Raw genomic sequence first — 25,447 nt, 5'->3', positions numbered from 1 at the left:
ACAAAGAATCTTGATGAACTCTGGGAGTCCTGCAAGAAGGCTTTCTTTGCCATTCCAGATGACTTTATTAATCAGTGATTTGAGTCATTCAGAGATGTATGGATGCAGTCCTCCAAGCTCATGATGGAGTCAGACACAATATTCATTCTGTTTCCACTGCAGCATGACCACATATTCTATACTGGACATTATTGAAGGTTCAGTGACCAGACTTTAGTCTAATCAGAGTCAGACCTTACTGTCCTAATGAAATCATTCACAATCAAGGCATGATCATGTTTTATTGTGCTCAAATAAGCGTAATCTAGAGGCCTTTGCCTTTCATATAACCACTTCTGATACCAAATGATCAACTAGAAGTCAACTTATTATTTGTTGTTCATAAAACTTTAATAAGCGACAAGACTTTTGTCAGGTAGTGAAAATCTTATTTGTTAGTCTTAAATATTTTTTGTGTTTGTATTAGGCAGTGTAAAGCTGGCTTTACTGACAAAATGGCCATACAAATTGCCTTGAAAATTGCAAATAACCTTGATTAAATCTGCTTAGCTCTATATGACAACTCAAGCTAACTAAATGAAATCAAATAATAAAAGAACTACAGTATAAGCAATTTCACGCTTTCTGAGAGAAAGGAGAAAAAGCATCAGCAATGAAGTTGGAAGCACAGCTGTAACTGCAAAGTTTCTTCATGTGATCACACGTTCATCCAGATATCATTAGCGCCTTCATTTTCAACACTGTCTGCCAGTACCGTGAGCCATAACAGATCTCTTTCACACACCCCAAATAGACGCTTTCCCAATGCTAACCTGTCCCAGAACTGTGATAGCAAGTGCGGCACGAAGTCTGAACTATGATTAAAGTTAAACTAGGAACTTTAATACTGACAGAATCAACAGTCGATTCAGAAATGATGTCACGTTGGCTATAAAGTTCATACTAGATGTGAGACACTCAAAAAAAAAAAAAAGATTTTTGCTGCTTGTTCAAACTACTCATTTAAAATGAGCAGAATCAACACAGTTCTAGAGGTTTTTTGAGGACAACTTAATTGTTTTATGTTCAAGCCACAATTTAATTGATTTGTGTTGGGAAAATATGAAGGCATTGTGTGGAGCCCAGCATTTTAACAATGTAGTAAATACTGTAAAGGACGAAAAGTCATGACTACAAATGGTGTGTTTTGTTACTTTAGCTTACTCTAATACAGTGGTTCTCAAACTGGGGGTCGCAGAATAATTTCAAGGGGTCGCGTGAGTGATTCAAAAATTGTGTAATTTTCAGTGATTATAATGAATATTTTTCAGTATTACAAGTGAAAGCTAATATTTTCAGATTTAAAAAAAAATATTACTGATTCATAAAGTATTTAGGACACGTTCAGGCAGAATGCATATTTGTACTTGAAACGCAGCGCTCAGGAACAGTTTAAAACTGCAGAAAACTGCAGTAAACAAAACCTTCAACGCTTGCCCCGCCTTCACGCTCTTCTTATTGGCCCACTGCTTTAAGAACTGAACACGAATGATTGGTTAAAATCCGCTGTCAATCACTCAGTCAACACCTCCTGTCTTCAGATGACAGGAGCTACAACCACGAAAATGTAAAGCGCTGAAGATGAGAATGAAAACAACACTGACAGATTTAGTTTTAGAAACCACCTAAAGCTACAAATAATGGCACATCTGATTACTGATCATGTTGTGAATGTTAATCCACCATCTACACTTTTCGAAGAGTGGATAAAAGACTTCCATTGGCTTCAAGTTCGCTATGATAATAACTAAAGCATTCACTGCAAAGTCTGTGGGACGGAATTTTCAGGTAACTGTTTACCACATCTACACATTTTAAGCACGAGAGTTTCTGTTTAATCCTTTATTTAATCGCCAGATAATGTTAAAGTTATATGTAAAATTTAACACCACATACATATATATATATTTTTTTGCTTGTTTTGATTAGTGATGATTTCAAATGCAATAAATCTGTTTATAAAAGTTGTAGCAACAGTGCGATAATTGATGGGAGCCACTAAATTTTGGCTGGTGCGCCTAAATGTTTAAAGTTAGGAGCACCAGTACTACCAAGCAAAAATGTTAATTTTGAGCCCTGTAATGTATAGTAAATATAGTTAAAATATTGTGAACAGCTTAAAAAAAGCTATTTTTATTGTTTGTATATGCTTTGGCAGTGGGAGGTCGGGAGTTATTGACGATCTTACAATGGGGGTCGCTGGTTTAAAAGTTTGAGAACCACTGCTCTAATATGTTAATCGGGCGCCAGCTATTTATTTTTAAGTTATGTAAAGTTTAACTTGACTGATATAAGTTGAAGACTTTTTTAGTGTAGGGGTGCAACAATATTTTAGTTTTAGGGTCACTGTTTCGGATTATGATATGTCAGTAAAAATACATTGTCGAATAAGTACAGATGTGGCAACTGAGAATGCGCGAGTGAATTAAAGTGATCTCGCACGTTACTGCAGTAATGTGAGGCACAACATGGTCTAACACAAGAAATAGATGGCCAGTAGGGGGCAGCATGTAACATAGTGAACATGCTGAACTGATATACTGTAGCAGCCAGAGCATGCGAGCGGTGCTTCGTTAAGCATTCTGCTCCAAGGTTGTGCGCTTGCTCGCCGGTAAGCCAACACCGCTCAGATCCCTTGCCGACATAAAATTTCTCTAGTAGACTCAAATATTTTTTGTAACTAAAAAATCTTAAATAACTTGTCTAAAATTAAAGCACTTCGATAAAATAAGTTTCTCTTTCAAAGCGGCATTCTTTCTTGTGCTTTTTTCTTTCAGTATAGTTTTTAATAATGTTTTAAGTGATCAACTGTGTATTTTATAGCCTATTTATTTAGGCAGCTGTGTGTGTTATGTTAGCGATAGGGTCCTATGTTTTTTTTAAATGAAAAGGTGGCCTTTGCTGCTGCAGTACTACGCGTGACTGCGCGTGACAAATTGCAGCACTGTGCGTGAAGAAACGCGCATTCTCAGTAGCCACATCTGTATGTAGAAAAAACTCAAACAAGCAGAATACAATACAAAATTAATACAACATAGCAAAGATACTACAAAAATAAACAGATTTTCAGGTTTTTCATGAATCTAACAGCAGTTATGGTGTAGAATTGGAAGCTGGTGGTCAGAAATGACCCGAAAGACAACCATTAAATGACCCTATGTACAACCTTCATGAAAATACTAAAATGGAAAATTATATATTTTTTTGATATTGGGATCATTTTAGGAAAAGGCACCGAACTTCAAGATTAAAAATATCGTTCAGGTTTATTTTTCTGCTGTTAAAATGGTGTCTGTTTCATTTTTGACCCGTAACACTGCATCGTAACAACACGTGACAAGATTCCAGTGACAAGCAATTTGTCTGTCTGCACCAAAAGCGACACAACACACAAAAACATTTAAATATCAGTCACTCCACTCTTAACAAATGGTAAACAAATGAATTTTAATCTAATGATTACATATTGAACCTCTTTAACATGAGAATGCTACTAAGTGACTGATGTTGTTGGTTTGCACTGAATCACAGTTCTGACTCTCATTTTCAAAGCGTCTGCTAGTTATTTTATTTTCAAGATCTGAGGTGAACTATTTGCTGCCGCTTTCAGTAGTACGGCAATAATTGTTACGTAAAATGGTATTTAAATGCACATTGGAAGCATTCAACACTGAATAAAGCCCATAATCAGTACCTGAGGTGATCATTGTTGTGGTAGTTTATGCTGTTGTTTTGTTGCGACGCCGCATAAATAGAAAGCATTTCTAAAAAGCTTTTAATCTAATGAATACACATTAAAGCTATTTAACATTATTAATAGGCTTCTGAATGACCAATGTTGTTGGTTTACACTTAGTCACAGTTCTGACTCTCATTTTCAAAGCGTCTGCTAGTTATTTTAATTTCAAGATCTGCTGCTGCTTTAGTAGTATGGCAAAATGGTATTTAATATGGTATTTATTCACGTAAAATGGTATTTAAACTCACATTGGGAGCATTTAATACTGAATAAAGCACATAATCAGTACCTGAGGTGATCATTGTTGTAGTAGTTTATGCTGTTGTTCTGATGTAACGTCGCAATAGAGTAGTACAGCAATAAATGTTACGTAAAAAGGGTGCAAATTAAAAAAAGGGGGGGGGGGTAATTCCGCCCTAAAGGACGTCAAAACAAGATGTATGTGGGGTCCCTTTGAATCTGATAAAAATTTCACTCTGTTCTGTATTTTAAATAATAATGTTAATAATTAGAATAATAGATATCTATTTGACCACCCCTATAATGGTTCATACCATTGTGAATGCATAATCATGGCAATCAGTTTATGCAATGAAACAGAAGTTATTCAACAGTCTGAAACTGGCAGATTTAGAGCACCGTAAGAGTTCACAAGCATGATTTATCCAAAAATAGGTGTTTGTTTCTACATATAGCCTAAAAGTAAAGTCAAAGTAGATGTGTATTTTGTATAGTTTGACCTAAAGTAAGCCGAAAATAGCTAATCAGATCAGAATACACTAGCCTATTCCACAAAACGCTGAAAACGTAAATATATTTTATTATTAAATTAGATGTAGTTTAAATAAATACATTCACTGAAGATTCCCTGAAGCATGTATTACACAAGCTAAGTAACAAAGTTGACCCCCCAATCGTCCATGTATCATTCGCACACTGCGTAAAATGGTATTTAAACTAGCATTTAACTCTGAATAAAGCACATAATCAGTACCTGAGGTGATCACTGTCATTGTAGTTATTGCTGCTGTTCTGCAGCCATATCACGGAAATAGAAAGCATTTCTAAAATAGATATTCTGCACGTGAACATCGCAGATGGTTAAGACAAAAACTTCTTTCAACATTGTGTTTAGTTAGGTAAAAGACACTTGATTTCTGGAACACACCCCTGTACTTTATCCAGCACAACATTAATAATGGCATTTACCTCAGTCCATACAGAACAGTGCCGTCTGGATGGAGGCGGATCATCCGGTTTTTCACCGTCACTCCGTGCAGGAAACTTTTCTTGTCATTCAGGAAATAAGTATCCGGGAGCCACAACTGATCTGCCACGCGGTTGTCCAAAGTCAGGTTCAACGCCATCTCGGCGTAGGCCAAACGCTTGTCCCTCCAGCTCTGTTGGAAATACATGGTGATGGTGTAGTCCTGCAAAATCAACAGGACAGACAGCATGAGAATTAAGGCGCAATTAATGTATTCTCATTTATTTATTTACTGTGGAAAGTTATTATAGCCAACATTACAAAAATGCTATTGATTTGATCAATTTTACTCGGAAATCATACACCGTTAGACCTTGCTGCACTTTAACAGTTATTTACTGCAACAACAACAACAACAACAACAATAACAACAACAAAAAGCCATGTAGAATAACATTCTTTACAGTTTACTACTGTAATATGCACTGTATTGTGGGTCATTTTAAAGCATATACAGTAACTTACTGCATATAAGAATATGCGCTATACTGCTGTAATCAAAGTAATCAAGTATTGAAACTGAAGTTGAAGACAAAAATGAGACGGTTCATGAAAAATTCAACCGTGCATACTAAAAATAAAGGTTTTGTATTACTAGTGTAAAATGTAAATAAATTACAGTAAATGTACTGTAAAATTTGTCTTACTGTAAAATTACAATGTGGTAAAGGGCATTTTACAATAAAAATCAGTTGCAGTAGAGCTATTTTACTGCAAAATTAACTTGCAGGAAGGCCCTGCTGCTGTAAAACACATTTACAGTAAGTTACTGTAATGGGGCTGTTGCAGCAACATTGCTGACAGTAAGTTACTGCAAAAATACAATAAAATGTCTAACAGTGTACCTGCAGCTGGCAAAGATAAAACAAAAATCCTTGATAGATGATAATACAGTATGCAATGTTACACAATTAGTACACAGTGACATTTATAGTGTTTTATTGAATTTTAATTTTATATCGTCAAGCCATTTTATTACAATTTAGTCAGCATTTTAACATATTGAAATGGTGTATAACCTTAGGATAACTGTGGTAAAAGTATTATCAATATCAAACTTTATTTGATATTAATGTAATATTTGAGTGGAACTGAAATGTACTTAAGCTATATGTTTTACATAATTATTATACATTGTTGTTTTATTAATTTTTTATTATTTTATATACTATTTGTATACATATATGTATTCTTTTGTTTTATTTTGTTATATATATATATTTTTTTTTTCTTCTACAGCTGTGGGAAATGTAAAACTATACTTGATGTTGATGCAATGGATTTAAATACAACTGCAGTGTAATTCCTTGTATCTATTTTACCTGATTATTATCAATTTATAACAACAACAACAACAACAATAATATAATAATAATAATTGTAATAATAATTAAATAAAAATAATAACAATAATAATGATGATGATGATGATGATGATGATAATAATAATAATGCTACTACTACTACTACTACTAATAATAATAATGATAATAATAGTAGTTTTATTATTATTATTGTTATTATTATCATTATTATTATTATTATTATTATTATTATTATTATTATTATTATTATTATTATTATTATTATTATTATTATTATTATTATCATTATTATTATTATTATTATTATTTTATTATTATTATTATTATTATTATTATTATTATTATATTATTATTATTATTATTATTATGTCATATCATCAGGTATAATTATAACATTTAAAAATAATTTTAAGAAACCAAACAAGATATTTTATTAGTGTCTGCTCTGGACAGAATATATAAAGCATTTCCATTGAATGAGAAGGTGATGCAAACGTTATAAAAACGGATTAAGATGTACCAACACTGATATTGATTAAATAAGCAGCAAAACTATGTGGCGTCGATTGGATTATGCTCGTGTGAGCAGTGACTTTTGGATGTCGGGTAAACAGGATTGGCTAAGGACACTTTTTAAGATCCACTGATGTAACTCATCACGGTCTGAGGACTGGATCGGCACCTTTAATGATGCAGCATTCTGCACAGATGCTAGTCTAATATAATAAGCCTACATTTAATTGTGAAGATCCACCTCTTTAGCTGATTATTAATACTCACTGTGCGTGACACAATTATCACCAACCAATGAGAGAGATTTTAAACGTAAGAAAGCTGATTGGTCAAAAGTGAATACCTTTATGTGTGTGCGCGCGTTTACAATCTACACAACTTTGCTCGCTGTTTTTCACATTCTCTCTCTTTCACACACACACATGCAGGTATTCAACACGCAAAAGTTAATGCGGGTTATAAACAAATAAATCACCGGAACGCCAAAACACGAATGTCTGACCATCTCCCGAAACATGGATCCGGCAAGATCCGGCTCAATTAAGCTCTGGTACTCCAGTCATCGTGGGTTGTTGCATTGTGTTTGAAATGAAAATCAGAGTTGATGTTACAAACCCAGCGTTACATGTCGACATCAGTGTCCAACCTAAAATCAACCAAATACAACGTCTAATGATGTTACAGCTTGTTGTTGGATGTTACCACTATGACGCTCTATAAGATGTTGGATTTCGGTTGCCCATACCTGACGATAAAACATCAGAAATTGATGTCAATATGACGCTGGTTTAAATGTTGGCTCGATGTGGATTCAATACAACCTAAATCAACCAAATATCAACGTCTAATGATGTTACGCTTGTTGTGTGGATGTTACTACTATGATCTGTAAGATGTTGGATTTCGGTTGCCATACCCTGATGAATAAACATCAGAATCTGGATGTCAATTATGACGCTGTTTTAAAATGTTGGCCCTCGATGTAGGATTCAATACAACCTAAAATCAACCAAATATCAACGCCTCTAATGATGTTACACCTTGTTTGTGTGGACGTGACCACTATGACGTCTATCAGATGTTGGATTTTGGGTTGCCCATACCTGATAAATAAATGTTTGTATTTGACGTCAATATGACGTTGGTTTAGATGTTGCTTGTCGTTGGATATGGTCACCTTTCCAACACAACCTAAAATCAATCAACTATCAACGTCATTTGACATCGTTTTTTGACGTCAAAATATTATTGTCCTTAGATGCTGGCTAGACATTGTATTTTGGTCACCTGACATCATGACCTAAATCTAACCCGATATTAACGTCTTATGATGTTGTGTACCTGCAGGGAAATAACACTACACTGGGTTTCTCTACAACCATATAGGATATATTACACTACAAACCACCACATTTTACTGCAGTAAATGCTTCTTGGACATGGGAAACTTGTTTTTTATATATATTAATTCATATTTGTGTTCTCTCCAATGGTTTTGTATATATTGTGTTCTTAGATAGCTGTAGCTTTAGGCTAGGAATCTTTAGTACAGAAGATTTTTTTATTTTTGGCTCAGATTTATCACAGCACTTTCTCTGCATTTCTGAATGTCCAGGGAAAGGGAAGTACAACTAAACATCCGACCGAGGAACTTGTGCTACTGTATCTTCAAAACAGCCCAGAACAAAGGCTTTCAGCAGTGCCTTCATGATGGATAAATCAAAGAGACACACTCGTTCTTGTAGAGGAAAAAGAAGGGAGAAAAAGTAAAGAAAAGGGAAGTTCATACTTGAGTGAATACTGCAAAACAAATTAAAACAAAACCTTCCGCCTGGAACAGGATGGAAATTCTCCAGTGGCCACAAATGGAGGGATTGCAGTTGGAAGAAAACCGGATCGGATCGGATCTTTATGTCTCTTCTTACTATTACTGTTGCCTTCGTCTTTTATATTTACCTTCCTATTAAGTTTAGTTAAAAGAAATATATAGTCCAATTATATTTAACAAACAAGTATAAATGAATGAATGAATGAATTAACAAACAAACAAACAAACAAACAAACAAACAAACAAACAAACAAACAAATAAATAAATAAATAAATAAATAAATAAAATAAGACCCTGAAACTTTTTTCCAATCTAGTTTACTGGCAACTCAATCTAAACAGTGAATCAGTGAATCATTTACTGGAGTCTCACTCTGAGCAGATCATTTGAATCAATGAATCGTTTACTGGAGTCTCACTCGAAATGGATCGTTTGAATCAGTGAAACGTTTACTGGAGTATTACTCTGAAATTATCATTTGAATCAGTGAATCAGTTACTAGAGTCTCACTCTAAACTGATCATTTGAATCAGCGAATCAGTTACTGGAGTCTCACTCTAAACTGATCATTTGAATCAGCGAATCAGTTACTGGAGTCTCACTCTAAACTGATCATTTGAATCAGTGAATTGTTTACTGAAGTTTCACTCTAATCAGATCATTTGAATCAGTGAATCACTTGCTGGTTCTCACTCTGAATGGATCATTGGAATCAATAATTCGTTTACTGGAGTCTCACTCTGAACCTTTAACTTAGTCTATTGTTTTCTGCAGTCTCACCCTGAACAGATCATTTGAATCAGTTACTGGAGTCTCACTTTGAACCGTTCATTTGAATCAGTGCATCAGTTACTGGAGTCTCACTCTGAACCGATCATTTGAATCAGTGAATCATTTACTGGAGTCTCACTTTGAACAGATCATTTAAATCAGTGAATCATTTACAGGAGTCTCACTCTGAACCTTTGACTTAGTCTATAGTTTTCTGGAGTCTCACTCTGAACAGATCATTTGAATCAGTGAATTGTTTACTGGAGTCTCACTCTAAACAGATCCTTTGAGTCAGTGAATCATTCACTGGAGTCTCACTTTGAATAGATTATTGGAATCAATGAATCGTTTACTGGAGCCTCACTCTGAACAAATCATTTGAATCAGTTAGTGGAGTCTCACTCAGAATGGATCATTGGAATCAATGAATCGTTTACTAGAATCTCACTCTGAACAGATCATTTGAATCAGCGAATTGTTTACTGGAGACTCACCCTGAACAGATCATCTGGAGTCTCACATTAATGACTTCTAGGAACTTCTAGGAACTTGGAACGCTTGAACGAAGCATATATTTAACCGGTAGCCAAATTTCCAGCCTCATTTTGATTGCCTCATCAACCTTTTTTTTTCTCTGAGGCGAAACTGGACAGTGAGAAATGTCAGAGCTGTAAAATGAACCGGCCCAATACATAATCTTCAAAGTGCCTCCTTGAAAGAAGCCTTTAGTTGGGACTTTTTTTTTCTTCCCTAAAAATGAGGAGCTAATGTATTCTGAGCGCAGTGTCAGTGTTCACACGTCTTCTAGACTGGGTTTATTTTAGTCAGGTGAAGACGCTGCCTGTGAAAAAACCATGTCTGAACCTGTCTTGATAAAACTGCAGTCCACAACACTGACTTCAGATCAGCCTTATAAATACATAGTGATACATAGTGATGAACCACACTCATTCATTTGTACAGGTTATGGCTGTAAGCTTTCCTCATCGTTCCTAAATTACAGGTGTGAAATGCTATTTATTGTGCATAACTTACTGCTTTCCATGCATTCAGTCACACTTAATAGTACTATGCACTGTACATTCAATATAGCGAATTTCTCATTGCAGCTTGACTCGGAAGAAAATAAAAAAAGGAGGAAATCAGCTTCAACAGCAGCGTGTGCTCATTGTATCAGTGGCAAGCTTCATCAAGTTTTAATGCTAAATCCAAAGGGATAAACAGTTCAGTAACATTCTGCTGAGTTCTCATGTAGCTACGATGGTATGAACATAAATAAATAAATGGAAACGCTGCACTTTAGGTACTAATTTAAGTGTATTTGTGTGCAGATGAATAGACTCTTTTACAATGGATTTGAATATGTAAATTGTTCATCTCCAGATACGTTTTGTTGCACATTTCAGAAGTATCCACTAGAGGGCGCTGTGAACATTTTTGTGAATCTGAAATACGTTACTTAATGTACGTTTTGTTGATCGTTTCAAATGGCAAATCCACTAGAGGGCGCTGTCTACATTTTTGCGAGTCTGAAATACGTCTCTTAGCGTGCGTTTTGTTGTACGTTTCAAATACAAAATCCACTAGAGGGCGCTGTGAACATTTTTGTGAATCTGAAATACGTACTTAATGTACGTTTTGTTGATCGTTTCAAATGGCAAATCCACTAGAGGGCGCTGTCTACATTTATGTGAATCTGAAATACGTTACTTAATGTACGTTTTGTTGATCGTTTCAAATGGCAAATCCACTAGAGGGCGCTGTGAACAGTTTTGTGAATCTGAAATACGTTACTTAATGTATGTTTTGTTGATCGTTTCAAATGGCAAATCCACTAGAGGGCGCTGTTTACATTTTTGCGAGTCTGAAATACGTCTCTTAGCGTGCGTTTTGTTGTACGTTTCAAATACAAAATCCACTAGAGGGCGCTGTGAACATTTTTGTGAATCTGAAATACGTTACTTAATGTATGTTTTGTTGATCGTTTCAAATGGCAAATCCACAAGAGGGCGCTGTCTACATTTATGTGAATCTGAAATACGTTACTTAATGTACGTTTTGTTGATCGTTTCAAATGGCAAATCCACTAGAGGGCGCTGTGAACAGTTTTGTGAATCTGAAATACGTTACTTAATGTATGTTTTGTTGATCGTTTCAAATGGCAAATCCACTAGAGGGCGCTGTTTACATTTTTGCGAGTCTGAAATACGTCTCTTAGCGTGCGTTTTGTTGTACGTTTCAAATACAAAATCCACTAGAGGGCGCTGTGAACATTTGTGCAGATCTGAAATAGGTTACTTAAGGTATGTTTTGCTGTACATTTCAGAATACAAATCCAAATAGGACGCTGTGAACATTTTTGCGACTGACATAGGTTACTTTGAGTGTGCTTTGTTGTACGTTTCAGATGACAAATCCACTAGAGGGTGCCGTCTACAATTTTGTGAATGAGATACGCTACTTGGGTTATGTTTTGTTGTACGTTTCAGATGACAAATCCACTAGAGGGTGCTGTCTACATTTATGTGAATCTGAAATACGTCTCTTAGGGTGCATTTTGTTGTACGTTTCAAATGAAAAATCCACTTGAGGGCGCTGTCTACATTTTTGCAGATCTGAAGTATGTTACTTACGGTATGTTTTTTGTACGTTTCCGATGACAAATCCACTAGAGGGCGCTGTCTACACTTTTGTGACTGAAATACCCTACTTGGGGTACGTATTGTTGTACGTTTCAGATGAAAAATCCACTAAAGGGCGCTGTCTACACTTTTGTGACTGAAATACGCTACTTGGGGTACGTTTTGCTGTACGTTTCAGATGAAAAATCCACTAGAGGGCGCTGTCTACACTTTTGAGAATCTGAAATACATTAATCAGGGTATGTTTCATTGTACGTTTCAGACGGCAAATCCACTAGAGGGCGCTGTAAACATTTTTGCAGATCTGAAATATGTTACTTAAAGTACATTTTGTTGTACATTTCTGATGACAAATCCACTAGAGGGCGCTGTCAACACTTTTGTGACTGAAATACGTTATTTGTGTACGTTTTGTTTTAAGTTTCAGATGACAAATCCACTAGAGGGTGCAGTCTACAATTTTGTGAATGAAATACGCTACTTGGGTTATGTTTTGTTGTACGTTTCAGATGACAAATCCACTAGAGGGCGCTGTCTACACTTTTGTGACTGAAATACGCTACTTGGGGTACGTTTTGTTGTACGTTTCAGATGAAAAATCCACTAGAGGGTGCTGTCGACACTTTTGTGACTGAAATACGCTACTTGGGGTACGTTTTGTTGTACGTTTCAGATGAAAAATCCACTAGAGGGCGCTGTCTACACTTTTGAGAATCTGAAATACATTAAACAGGGTATGTTTCATTGTACGTTTCAGATGGCAAATCCACTAGAGGGCGCTGTAAACATTTTTGGAGATCTGAAATATGTTACTTAAAGTACATTTTGTTGTACATTTCTGATGACAAATCCACTAGAGGGCGCTGTCAACAGTTTTGTGACTGAAATACGTTATTTGTGTACGTTTTGTTGTAAGTTTCAGATGACAAATCCACTAGAGGGCGCTGTCTACACTTTTGAGAATCTGAAATACATTAAACAGGGTATGTTTCATTGTACGTTTCAGATGGCAAATCCACTAGAGGGCGCTGTAAACATTTTTGGAGATCTGAAATATGTTACTTAAAGTACATTTTGTTGTACATTTCTGATGACAAATCCACTAGAGGGCGCTGTCAACAGTTTTGTGACTGAAATACGTTATTTGTGTACGTTTTGTTGTAAGTTTCAGATGACAAATCCACTAGAGGGCGCTGTCTACATTTTTGTGAATCTGAAATACGTCTCTTAGGGTATGTTTTGTTGTACGTGTCAGATGACAAATCCACTAGAGGGTACAATGAACATTTTTGCAACTGAAATAGGTTACTTTGGGTATGTTTAGTTGTACGTTTGAGAAACACATCGTTCTTGTACACATCCAGGAGAAGGCGGAGCTTGTTGTACAGATCAGCTAGCGAACCACTAAGCTAAACCCTTCACTATTCCCAACCAATAGTGGTTTCACATGCAGATGCAAGAGTTTTATCTTGATTTTACATTGCTTTTATCTATTTTGTGGTAGTGTGCTTCACAAGACTTGAACCAGAGCGCTCTGCAGCACAACACCCTGCAAAGTGAGCTACAAGAAAACTGACCACACCAGAAAATTTCATAAATTTCATTACAAATCACATGGATTTGTCCCTGTAAATATCATTAGTGTGGAAAGGAACAAAGGTTGTGGTCGTCATGTTGCCCTGTACTGTTCATTTACCCACAAACTGCAGTCAAACCTGTGTTGAAGGCTGAAGCATGTTTTTCCAATGAGCCTGTGTTGGATATAAGAGTATAAGATCTGCAGGATCAGCTCATACTGAGCACTAAACCAGAGAAGATTAATGTGTAATCAATCTCACTGACTGCAGAATCAGCTTTTGCCATCTAGTATAAAACATGATTGACAGCAGATCACATGTACAGCAGCCACATAGAGTCAGGTATTTAAAGGGAACCTTTTATGCAAAAATCCCTTTCATAAGGGTTTAAACACAGTTGTGTGGCAGAAATGTGTGACTATAACCAGCTTCTGATGGTAAAAATGTATTAAGAATTTTTTTTTGTGCTCACACTTGCTAAAAACAGTCTGCAGAAACACTTTGATTGACATTCCCCCTTTGTACGTGTCATCAAAGGGAGAAAGCCCCGCCCACTAGTGACCATCTCTCCCTCATTAACATAAGACGTTAGTCATGTTTTTTAATCTGCCACTATGCTGACACACAGGCTTTTGTAGCTCCGCCCTCTTTTGAAAAGTGCACAATCTCATTTGAATTTAAAGCAACAGTCACCAAAAGCACCACACTAGGATTAAAGCCTAAAAGGGTCAGTTTTCACATATTTGTGTTAGTATTTTGAGCTGAAACATCACATACACACTATATGTCTTGTAAAAAGGTGTAATAATCGGTTTCCTTTTAACTAAACTCCTTTCCTATTTTTTCCTATAGGGGAGTTTTTTTTTTGCTTTTAGCTGACTGTTTGTGTACTTTCTTGATTTAAAACCCAAAAGCCCAATGTAAAAATGTATGATGCATTATCTAATATATATTAGGGCTGAACAATATTTCGTTTGAGCATTGATATTGCAATGTATGTGTAGCACCTGTGACCTACAGATTATTTTGGTATCCTAACTAACACTATGGGCCGATCAGAAGACTAGATTCGCTCAAGAGCCAGAGTTGCAGCAAGAGAAAAGACACCAGTCAATGGGGTTTGATTGAAAAAATAAGTGCTTTATAAAAATCCTTTTCAAGTATTAAATTAATTCAAAATCACAATAACACAGCACAAATAAAATAGAAACAATAAACAAATGTAATTAAATAAACAAATACCACAGTACCTTGATAAAACCAAAATTAAACCCAATTTGTTTAGATTACTATATCTAGAATGCTATTATTTAGGATACTATCTTTAGAATACTATTATTTTAAATATATAGTAATATAATATATACTCCTATATGTATTATTTATCACTTATTGTTACCTATTTACTTATTCAGTTAATTATATTATCTAATAATCTAGTTATGTTATCTAGTCTAATTATATTATCTAATAAATCCAATTATCTGATAAATCTAATTACCTAATAAATTAGTTTTACTTTAGCTCCTCACAGTCAATAATTTCCTTTTTCCAAGAAAATAAACCCAGTTCACAGTTGAAATAAAATAAGATAGTTGAAATAAAAGAAAAGAAAATGCAATTCAATTATTTTACAAAATAACTCTTTTTTTTTCTTTCAAAACACTCTAAATAAAAACAAAACAGCACTCACAATATCAATTTCTCACTGAGATATTCAACAGGAACAATTTAGCTTTTGACAATTCGGAAAATGTGACTTCTTGGTGTCCGTTCAGTAAACAAAACTCAGTTCCACGGGATGGAAAAACTTTTGCAAAACCCGTTCGCTCGTATCAGTATCAGTAAAAATGAAGTGTGTGTGTGAACTCTGAAACTTGTAGTGCATGCGAATGGCTACCACTTTTCCAACGGAATTGATGACCAGGTTCGCTGAACGCAGGGATGGCTCGCCAGTTTCCACCAACTTTGACTTTTTACAGCAGCGGAAACAAACTCCAGTACTTCTCTCAACTCCTCATCCAGAATCGCGACAGGCAACGGATCTCAGGAGCAACAGGTGAAATAAAGTAAAATAAAAGAGAACAGGAGAAAAGAGGGAGGAAAAAAAAAACCCAACCTTGCAAAACAAGGTGAAAAATCTGCATTAATCACACATGAATCCCAATTTCAACCATTAACATGTAAATGGGTACATTTCAACTACAATAAATGTAATAAAAATAAAATATTCCCACACTTTCTCTTTTGTACATACATTTTCTCAGCATAAAGCACTAATCTCATTAAACAGCATACAACAGCATATGGAGCACACATTAGCCTGTAGCTGCAGACCGCATGGTTAGCATAACTCCACTGTGCTGCATCACCCTTTGCAGAATTATAAAGCTAAATCTATCTTAAACTCTTATAAATCACAATAAAATAATCACGCTACATCCCTTTTTCAAGAATTTTGCAGGAATAGTAAGTTTTAACAGTTTTAAGCACTTATTTCCCCAAAAGACAAACACATTGACTTTTGCTGTGAATACACGATAAAATATAACTATTTAATAATTCACTTACCAAGAAAATCACAGGGATTTGAAACAAATCCTTGATGATGCTAGGAAAAATCAGATTTCCTTGATTTTCGGTAATCAAATAGATGAATTTGCTCCTCGGATTCAGCACAGCACAAACAGTACTAAATAAAACTTCTCTCTGATGACGTTTCTCTCTCTTGAACACTTCTTTCTCGAGCACTTTACTCAGGTATCAATTTTCTATATCTCTATCTCTATATCAGTTCTCTAATCTCACTTTTCAAAAACTTATCTTGGGAATCGCGCTAGTTTGTTGTTGCCTCGTTCGCCGCTCATTTCACTCTGGCCTCTGTGTAAGACGCAGCTCATTCCCGCGACTCGCGATGACGCAATCCTAATGGGCGGAGCTAACTCTAATTTTTCAATTTCGTGAGTAATTATTATTTTTTAATATTTACTATTGTTCCTCAAATAATATTTGGCTTTCAATTATTAAATATATATCTAGCAACTATTTTCTATGTGTTATAATATATTTCTCTTTTCTATTTGCAGGTTAATATGGTTCTAGTAACCTGGGTTACACCCTCCCCCACAGAATATATGCACGTCCCGTTGCATCTACACATGAATTACAGGAGAGACAACTGTTTCCTCTAAGGAAGAGCTAACTGCGTCGCTTAGACCCTGCAATAGAGACTGAATCACCAAGGTGAGTGGGTTCCCTAATTGAGGGTACTCAAACTTCTTTGGGGGGTGTCGCTCTCTCTTTGAGCGTCTAGGGGCAATGCTATCTTCAGGATCAGCGTTCTCTCCACTCTTTGAAGCTTCTGCATCACTGATCTCATTTGTGTCTTGATTTGTTCTCTCTTTGTAACAGAGAACCTTGTGTATTCTTCCACGGGTTCGGCTTCAGGTAAGTGTCTTCTCTCAGGTAAGCATTCCTCTACAGGTTCGCTTCCAGGTAAGTGTCTCCTTTCCGGTAAGTATTCCTCCACTGGTTCCTCATGATCATCCTCTCCTGATTCCAAATTAGGCAATTTTTCTCTTGTGGGCTCAGGGAGTTGTGAACCAGAGGCTCCTTCATGAACATACGGCAAGTATCTTGTGGTAATTTCAATTTCAGAGCTTACAGTTCCACCAGGGACATAACAGGGGAATTGATCATCTTCAGACTCTGGGCTCTCTTCGACAGATTCTGATCCCTGCATTTCCACATCAGTAGGTGAGGCTCTTGTTCGAGGTCCTGATAACTCTTTTTCCAGGTTGCTCATCAGGTATGCTAGGTTGCAAAAATCCACACGGTAACAACAAATCCCGATGCAGTGTCCTGAGAGGTCCTGTCTTTCCTTCCAGCTGGACAGTGTAAACTGGTAGGTCGTGAACTCTTCTGACAACTACATAAACTCCTGGCTCCCATTTATCAGCCAGTTTGTGTTTCCCTCTCAGTCTCACATTTTTCACAAGGACTCTGTCACCTTCTTCCAAAGTAGAAGCAACTACTCCTTTGTCAAATCTTCTCTTGTTACGCACAGCCACTTTATTTGCATTCCTAATAGCCAATTCATAACTTTCTCGTAGTCTGTCTTTCAATCCTTGCACATATTGGGAATGTGACTTTGTAGGGGTATGCACTGGCAGTCCAAAAGCCAAATCAACTGGCAACCGGGGTTGTCTACCAAACATTAGTTCGTAAGGAGTATATCCTGTGGTGTCGTTTCGAGTACAGTTATAAGCGTGGACCAGGGGCTTGACAAATTCCTTCCATCGACACTTCTTTTCATTCTCCAGAGTTCCTAACATCTGGAGGAGAGTACGATTGAACCTCTCTACCGGATTTCCTCTCGGATGGTATGGAGTGGTCCTTACTTTTCGTATTCCGGCGATCTTACAAAGTTCCTTTATCATCTTCGACTCAAAATCTGCCCCCTGGTCACTGTGCAATTTCTCTGGAAACCCATAGTGCACAAAGAAATTTTCCCATAGACTTTTGGCTACGGTCTGGGCAGTTTGGTTCCGGGTAGGTATCGCAACCGCGTACTTCGTGAAGTGGTCCGTAATGACCAATATATTCTTGGTGTTACTTTGGTCCGGTTCAAGAGATAGAAAGTCTATACACACCAGCTCCATTGGCATGCTAGTTCTTATATTCACCAAAGGAGCTGCCCTTTCTGGTACGGTCTTCCTGCGGACACATCGTTCACAAGTCCTGATCTTTTCTTCTACAGATTGCGACATCCTAGGCCAGAAGAACCTTGACCTGACGAGATCCAGGGTTCTGTCAACACCCATATGACCCATGTCATCGTGAAGACTTCTTAGTACTACACTTCTCAGTGTAGTGGGAAGTACTAACTGATATAGGGAAACTCCTTGGGCTTGTTTCCTCCTATACAGTACTCCATTTCTCATTTCAAAGCGACTCCATTCCTTGAACCACAACCGCAAGGTAGGTGACTGACTGGTGAGGTTACAAGGTTTCCTGCCCCTGTCGAATGCTTCAATGACTACTTTTAGTTCTGAATCCTTCCTCTGCAGATCAGCCAAGGACGACGGGGCAAGATGGGGAAGATCTGGAAGACCATGATCATCTTCATGTTGGAATTCTCTAGGCAAGACATCTACATGGTGAGTAAGGGATTCGACTAAGGTAAAGGCAGTATCAATGTGGTCTGGGTCTCCAGCTGACCCAATCACTTGATGTCTCTCGCATATCGCTCTGATGATATCAGACAGGATGACAGATGGCTCAGCTTCCTGCTCCATGAAGTGATGCAAAGCAAATTGTCTGATCCTGTCCCTCTCCTTCTGTGAGATCAAGTCATCAAGAAGTTCGCCATGTGGTCGGCGGGAGAGTCCATCGGCATCTTGATTTTGGCTACCAGCTCTGTACTGCAGCTTAAAGTTATAGGTTGATAAGCTGGACAACCAACGATAACTAACGGCATCGAGCTTCGCTGAGGTGAGCACATACGTCAGAGGGTTACTATCAGTGATTACTGTGAACTCTGCTCCATAAAGATAATCATTAAATTTAGAGGTAACTGCCCACTTCAATGCCAGAAACTCTAGTTTGTGGGCAGGGTATCGACTTTCTCCTTTTGTCAGTCCTCTGCTGGCAAAAGCTATTACTCTCATCTGGCCCTCCTGTTGCTGGTATAAAGCTGCACCCAGTCCGGTGGTACTGGCATCTGTGTGGAGCACATAAGGGAGCTTGGGATTAGCGAAACCCAGAACAGGCGCAGATGTCAGTTTCTCAATGATGGCTCTGAAAGCAGTGTCACACTCTGGAGTCCATCGGTCATTAAACTCCTCTTTGGGATTGAAGTATCCTCCTTTCAGCTTCTTGCTCCTGTTCTTTTGGAGCGGAGGGTATCCTGCTGTGAGATCTGTAAGAGGTTTCACGATCTTGGAGAAATCTTGGACAAATCTCCTATAATATCCGGCAAAACCCAAGAAAGACTTCAACTCTTTGAGGTTCTTTGGCATTGGCCAAGTCTTCAGAGCTTCGGTCTTGGAAGGATCTGTCTCTACTCCATCTTGTGAGACTATATGACCCAGATACTTAACTGATGTCTGGAAGAAACGACATTTCTCAGGAGAGAGCTTTAACCCGTACTCCTTCAGGCGATTGAACACTTGCAACAGCCGCTCTTCGTGCTCTTCTAGAGTCTTTGAAAACACAATAAGATCGTCGATGAATACTAACACCTCTTTTCGATTAAGGTCTCCCATGCATCGCTCCATCAATCTCTGGAATGTGCTCGGCGCATTGGATATTCCTTGGGGCATTCGATTAAATTCCCAGAATCCAAATGGGCAAACAAACGCAGTCTTGCACTTATCGGTTTCCTCCATTTCGATCTGGTAAAATCCTGACTTTAGGTCAAGCACGGAGAACCACTTCGACCCGGTTAACGTGGAAAAGACTTCCTCCAAGTTCGGCAGCGCATACGCATCCTTTATTGTCTGCAAGTTGAGTTTTCTGAAATCAATGCATAGTCTTACTCCACCACTTTTCTTTCGAACCACAACGATGGGTGAGGCAAAGGGGGATTCAGACTCACGTATGATTCCAGCTGACAATAGTTCTTGGAGATGAGCTCTTACAGCATCAACATCTTGAGGATGGATGGGTCTAGCTCGGTGCTTGAATGGAGTCTCATCGCTTAACTTTATCTGATGTTTCACTTTTGTCGTGTGACCGTAGTCAAGGTCATGCAGTGAAAAAACCTCAGGCATTGAACTCAGCAGCTTTGAAATCCTTTCCTTCCATTTCGCAGGCAAAGGGGAATCTCCAAATTCAAAGGTAATGTCACCACTGTTCTGTTTCTCTCTCTCTGGTTTCCCATCTGTAACCTGCTGCTGCTGGCCCACTATTCTCTGGACTGCATGGATTTCTGCCAACACAGTCTTTGAAGGGAGTCGTATGTCATTTTGTGTCTCGTTTCTCAACAGGACTGATAACTTAGAGGGATGTCTATGAGGTAGAGAGTGCAAACAGCTTGCAATTAGAACACCGTTTGGCAAGGGAGTTGATGGCGGTTCAAGGGTTACCCATCCTTTTATGTAGGGACCATTCAAGTGAACTCTACCGTCCAAAACCACTGTGCTCTTAGCGGGTATAACTTCCATTGTATTTGCTTTAACTCTCACACATCCAAGGTTTTTATTGTAGCCTGTTTCCATCTGGCTTTCCAACACTTTAAGTACTCTGCCTGATATCCGCGATAGATTGGACCGACACTTTAATGTCTCCCAGCACTTTTACTAGTACAGTGCATCAGAGAGTTTGGTTCCTACTAGGATCTGTGGGGAGCTCGTCATGTTCTGCACCACCAAGAAAGCCAAAGTAGGAACTTCAATTTCATTCCAGTGAAGGTCTGGGGAAACTTCAAGTTACTCAATGGTATCCTAGATAGGGTACGCCTGACCGTTAGCTCCTTCAACTTCCAACAAATTACCCAGTGGGTTTCAGGAGGATAGTCTGGCCAGGGTTATTCTCGGTAAAAACGATTGAGGGATCGTGGTCACATGTGATCCTGTGTCTAGAAGACAATTCACTTCTCTGTCTCCAATAAATATTTCAGCCGTGCACTTCCTCTATTAACCCTTTAGGCAAAACGTTCAAATTATCTGTTTCAAACGTTCTGCTTATACATTCAGGGGCGATAGTCTGAACGTCTGGTCTTCATATGCCCTCCTATGAAGACCCTCTCTAGTTTAAAAACTGGGCAGATCTCCTATACTGAGAGTCCCAGTGGCTCTGCTGCTCTCTCAACTTCAACCTTTTCTCAGTAACTTTGTCATGGTTCGCTGCGTTTTCACAATTAACGGCCAAGTGTCCATCTTCTCCGCAATGAAAACAATACCAGGCCCTCGGCCTATCAGTTCTCAATGAGCTTCTCTCGGGTTCACGGTTTCTCACTGTACCAAGGGATCTCTGGGTACTGAACGCTTGAGGTGTCTGGCGAATAGCACTTTGAGCCTGCAATTCTGCTACTTGGCGACGCAACTTTTGGATTTCTAATCCATCCATGTCGCTGGGTTTCGAACTTTGAGCTACCGACTCCTTTACTGCAGCTACTTGGGTGCTAAGCTCCTCCATCATCCCCTTCAAAGAAGCTATCTCAGCTTTTTCAGGTAAGACCTTTCTGTCTTTTTGCTCAGGTGGTGGTTTCAGAGCTGTGACTATGAGCTTGAATCTCTACGTAATTGCTTCCTTAGAAGACCAATCTCAGAATCTCATAGTGGGATGCATCACAGAGACAGCTGAACACCTGGTTGGATGGCACTCTCGGTTAGTATATACAGCTGACTGTTCGGACATTCCAAGATGTTTTCTCATCCGTTCCTCCTTGGAGGTCTGTTTATCTTCTTGAGTGCGTATGAGCAATGCTAACTCGGCGAAGGTAGGTGGACGGGCCTCTTTTTTCTCAAGCTGGAGGTCTGCTATTAGGTGATTGTCCCAGCAGCCCCGCAAAACTGCTTTAACAAGTAACGATCTTGGTCATCTTCCATTATACCGTTCCGTCTGATAGCTGTACTAAGGAGGACCTGCAGTCGGTGCAGGTATCTGATGGCTTCTCATTCTGATTCTGAAGAGTGCTCATGAACCTGGCTAACAGCTCGTCACCATCCTCTACAGAACCGAAACAGAATCCAATATTTGAAGATAAGCAGCAGGCGAGCTGGAGGGCGCACATGCTTTACTATGTCAACTGCTGGGGGCAGAAGACTATCCAGAATTTTCCGCGTTCTGTGCAAATCAGAAATGGATGGATCATTCAACAAGAAATCAACACTTGCTCTCCATGTGTCAAAATCTTGCTCATGTGGGGGTCGTGGGGACTTCCCAGAGAACGCTCTCAGACGAATCATAGCCTGCTGTGAAGTACTGTCGCTTTTCACTATGTGCTCGACCACCATCTTCTGGACACCAGGTGGGTCTATAATGTTCGCAGGGGAATATGGGAGTAGTGGATACAGTAATGTCCTGAGCGGGGACTACTGGAGCAGGTGGGGACACACAGTTTATCTCATTCTTGGTTGGGTTTTTAATCTCTGTGTTCTGAGCATTTGATACAGGGGGGGAATCGGCGGAATGAGTTCCTGAAATTTTCTCTAATTCTTCCTGGAGGACGCTATGAAAAGGTCTCCCACTCACCTTGGCGATGCCCTCAATTCTTCAAGATACCCTTCTGTGGCAGCACAACTAGTGGGCTTGGCATAAACTGAAGAAAGGGTACGCACACGAAAATGACAGCTGGGTCAGAAAGACTACCCAGACTCAAGGGTAGAAAGAGGAAGGAGATCTTGAATTGCGGAATTGTGGCTATATTCAACTATAGCGTTTCTGTAAAAACGTCAGACTCTGGATCGTCAATAATGAGGTTTTGGCTAATAGAACCATATCTCCTGCAAGTATTTTCTAGTTCGTGTCAACTTCGGTTGAGCGTAAGGCCTCAACTAAGAGCGCATTCTCTACATTAACACTTTTTGTTTACAATGTCCATTTTCGCGGTGTAAAATACAAATTCGTTTCTGCAGTTCGTTCGGTTGCTGCAAGAACTGGCTCCTGGCTGGCTCGCCAACTTTCTGTAGCACCTGTGACCTACAGATTATTTTGGTATCCTAACTAACACTATGGGCCGATCAGAAGACTAGATTCGCTCAAGAGCCAGAGTTGCAGCAAGAGAAAAGACACCAGTCAATGGGTTTGATTGAAAAAAATAAGTGCTTTATAAAATCCTTTTCAAGTATTAAATTAATTCAAAATCACAATAAACACAGCACAAATAAAATAGAAACAATAACAAATGTAATTAAATAAACAATACCACAGTACCTTGATAAAACCAAAATTAAACCCAATTTGTTTAGATTACTATATCTAGAATGCTATTATTTAGGATACTATCTTTAGAATACTATTATTTTAAATATATATAGTAATATAATATAATACTAACTCCTATATGTATTATTTATCACTTATTGTTACCTATTTACTTATTCAGTTAATTATATTATCTAATAATCTAGTTATGTTATCTAGTCTAATTATATTATCTAATAAATCCAATTATCTGATAAATCTAATTACCTAATAAATTAGTTTTACTTTAGCTCCTCACAGTCAATAATTTCCTTTTTCCAAGAAAATAAACCCAGTTCACAGTTGAAATAAAATAAGATAGTTGAAATAAAAGAAAGAAAATGCAATTCAATTATTTACAAAATAACTCTTTTTTTTTTCTTTCAAAACACTCTAAATAAAACAAAACAGCACTCACAATATCAATTTCTCACTGAGATATTCAACAGGAACAATTTAGCTTTGACAATTCGGAAAATGGGACTTCTTGGTGTCCGTTCAGTAAACAAAACTCAGTTCCACGGATTGGAAAAACTTTTGCAAAACCCGTTCGCTCGTATCAGTATCAGTAAAAATGAAGTGGTGTGTGTGAACTCTGAAACTTGTAGTGGCATGCGAATGGCTACCCACTTTTCCAACGAATTGATGACCAGGTTCGCTGAACGCAGGATGGCTCGCCAGTTTCCACCAACTTTGACTTTTTACAGCAGCGGAAACAAACTCCAGTACTTCTCTCAACTCCTCATCCAGAATCGCGAACAGGCAACGGATCTCAGGAGCAACAGGTGAAATAAAGTAAAATAAAAGAGAACAGGAGAAAAGAGGGAGGAAAAAAAAAAACCCAACCTTGCAAAACAAGGTGAAAAATCTGCATTAATCACACATGAATCCCAATTTCAACCATTAACATGTAAATGGGTACATTTCAACTACAATAATGTAATAAAAATAAAATATTCCCACACTTTCTCTTTTGTACATACATTTTCTCAGCATAAAGCACTAATCTCATTAAACAGCATACAACAGCATATGGAGCACACATTAGCCTGTAGCTGCAGACCGCATGGTTAGCATAACTCCACTGTGCTGCATCACCCTTTGCAGAATTATAAAGCTAAATCTATCTTAAACTCTTATAAATCACAATAAAATAATCACGCTACATCCCTTTTTCAAGAATTTGCAGGAATAGTAAGTTTTAAACAGTTTAAGCACTTATTTCCCCAAAAGACAAACACATTGACTTTTGCTGTGAATACACGATAAAATATAACTATTTAATAATTCACTTACCAAGAAAATCACAGGGATTTGAAACAAATCCTTGATGATGCTAGGAAAAATCAGATTTCCTTGATTTTCGGTAATCAAATAGATGAATTTGCTCCTCGGATTCAGCACAGCACAAACAGTACTAAATAAACTTCTCTCTGATTGACGTTCTCTCTCTTGAACACTTCGTTCTCGAGCACTTTACTCAGGTATCAATTTTCTATATCTCTATCTCTATATCAGTTCTCTAATCTCACTTTTCAAAAACTTATCTTGGGAATCGCGCTAGTTTGTTGTTGCCTCGTTCGCCCGCTTCATTTCACTCTGGCCTCTGTGTAAGACGCAGCTCTTCCCCAGCGACTCGCGATGACGCATCCTAATGGGCGGAGCTAACTCTAATTTTCAATTTCGTGAGTAATTATTATTTTTAATATTTACTATTGTTTCCTCAAATAATATTTGGCTATCTATTATTCAAATATATATCTAGCAACTATTTTCTATGTGTTATAATATATTTCTCTTTTCTATTTGCAGGTTAATATGGTTCTAGTAACCTGG

At 37.8% G+C, this 25,447-nt stretch overlaps 1 protein-coding gene across 1 annotated transcript in view; it reads right to left on the bottom strand.

The window, feature by feature from the left end:
* gabrb4 (gamma-aminobutyric acid type A receptor subunit beta4) overlaps window positions 1–25,447 on the bottom strand; it is a 111,607-nt gene that overhangs the window by 31,875 nt on the left and 54,285 nt on the right. Inside the window, exon 4 of the mRNA XM_056446443.1 lies at window positions 4,988–5,208. Within this exon, the coding sequence (XP_056302418.1) occupies window positions 4,988–5,208 (221 nt within the window). The remainder of the gene's footprint in view (window positions 1–4,987; window positions 5,209–25,447) is intronic.

Source organism: Danio aesculapii, chromosome 21 (assembly GCF_903798145.1).
Source record: "Danio aesculapii chromosome 21, fDanAes4.1, whole genome shotgun sequence".
Taxonomy (NCBI): Eukaryota; Metazoa; Chordata; class Actinopteri; order Cypriniformes; family Danionidae; genus Danio; species Danio aesculapii.
The sequence above is the reverse complement of the archived record's forward strand: the minus strand, read 5'-3'. Positions and strand labels throughout refer to the sequence as shown.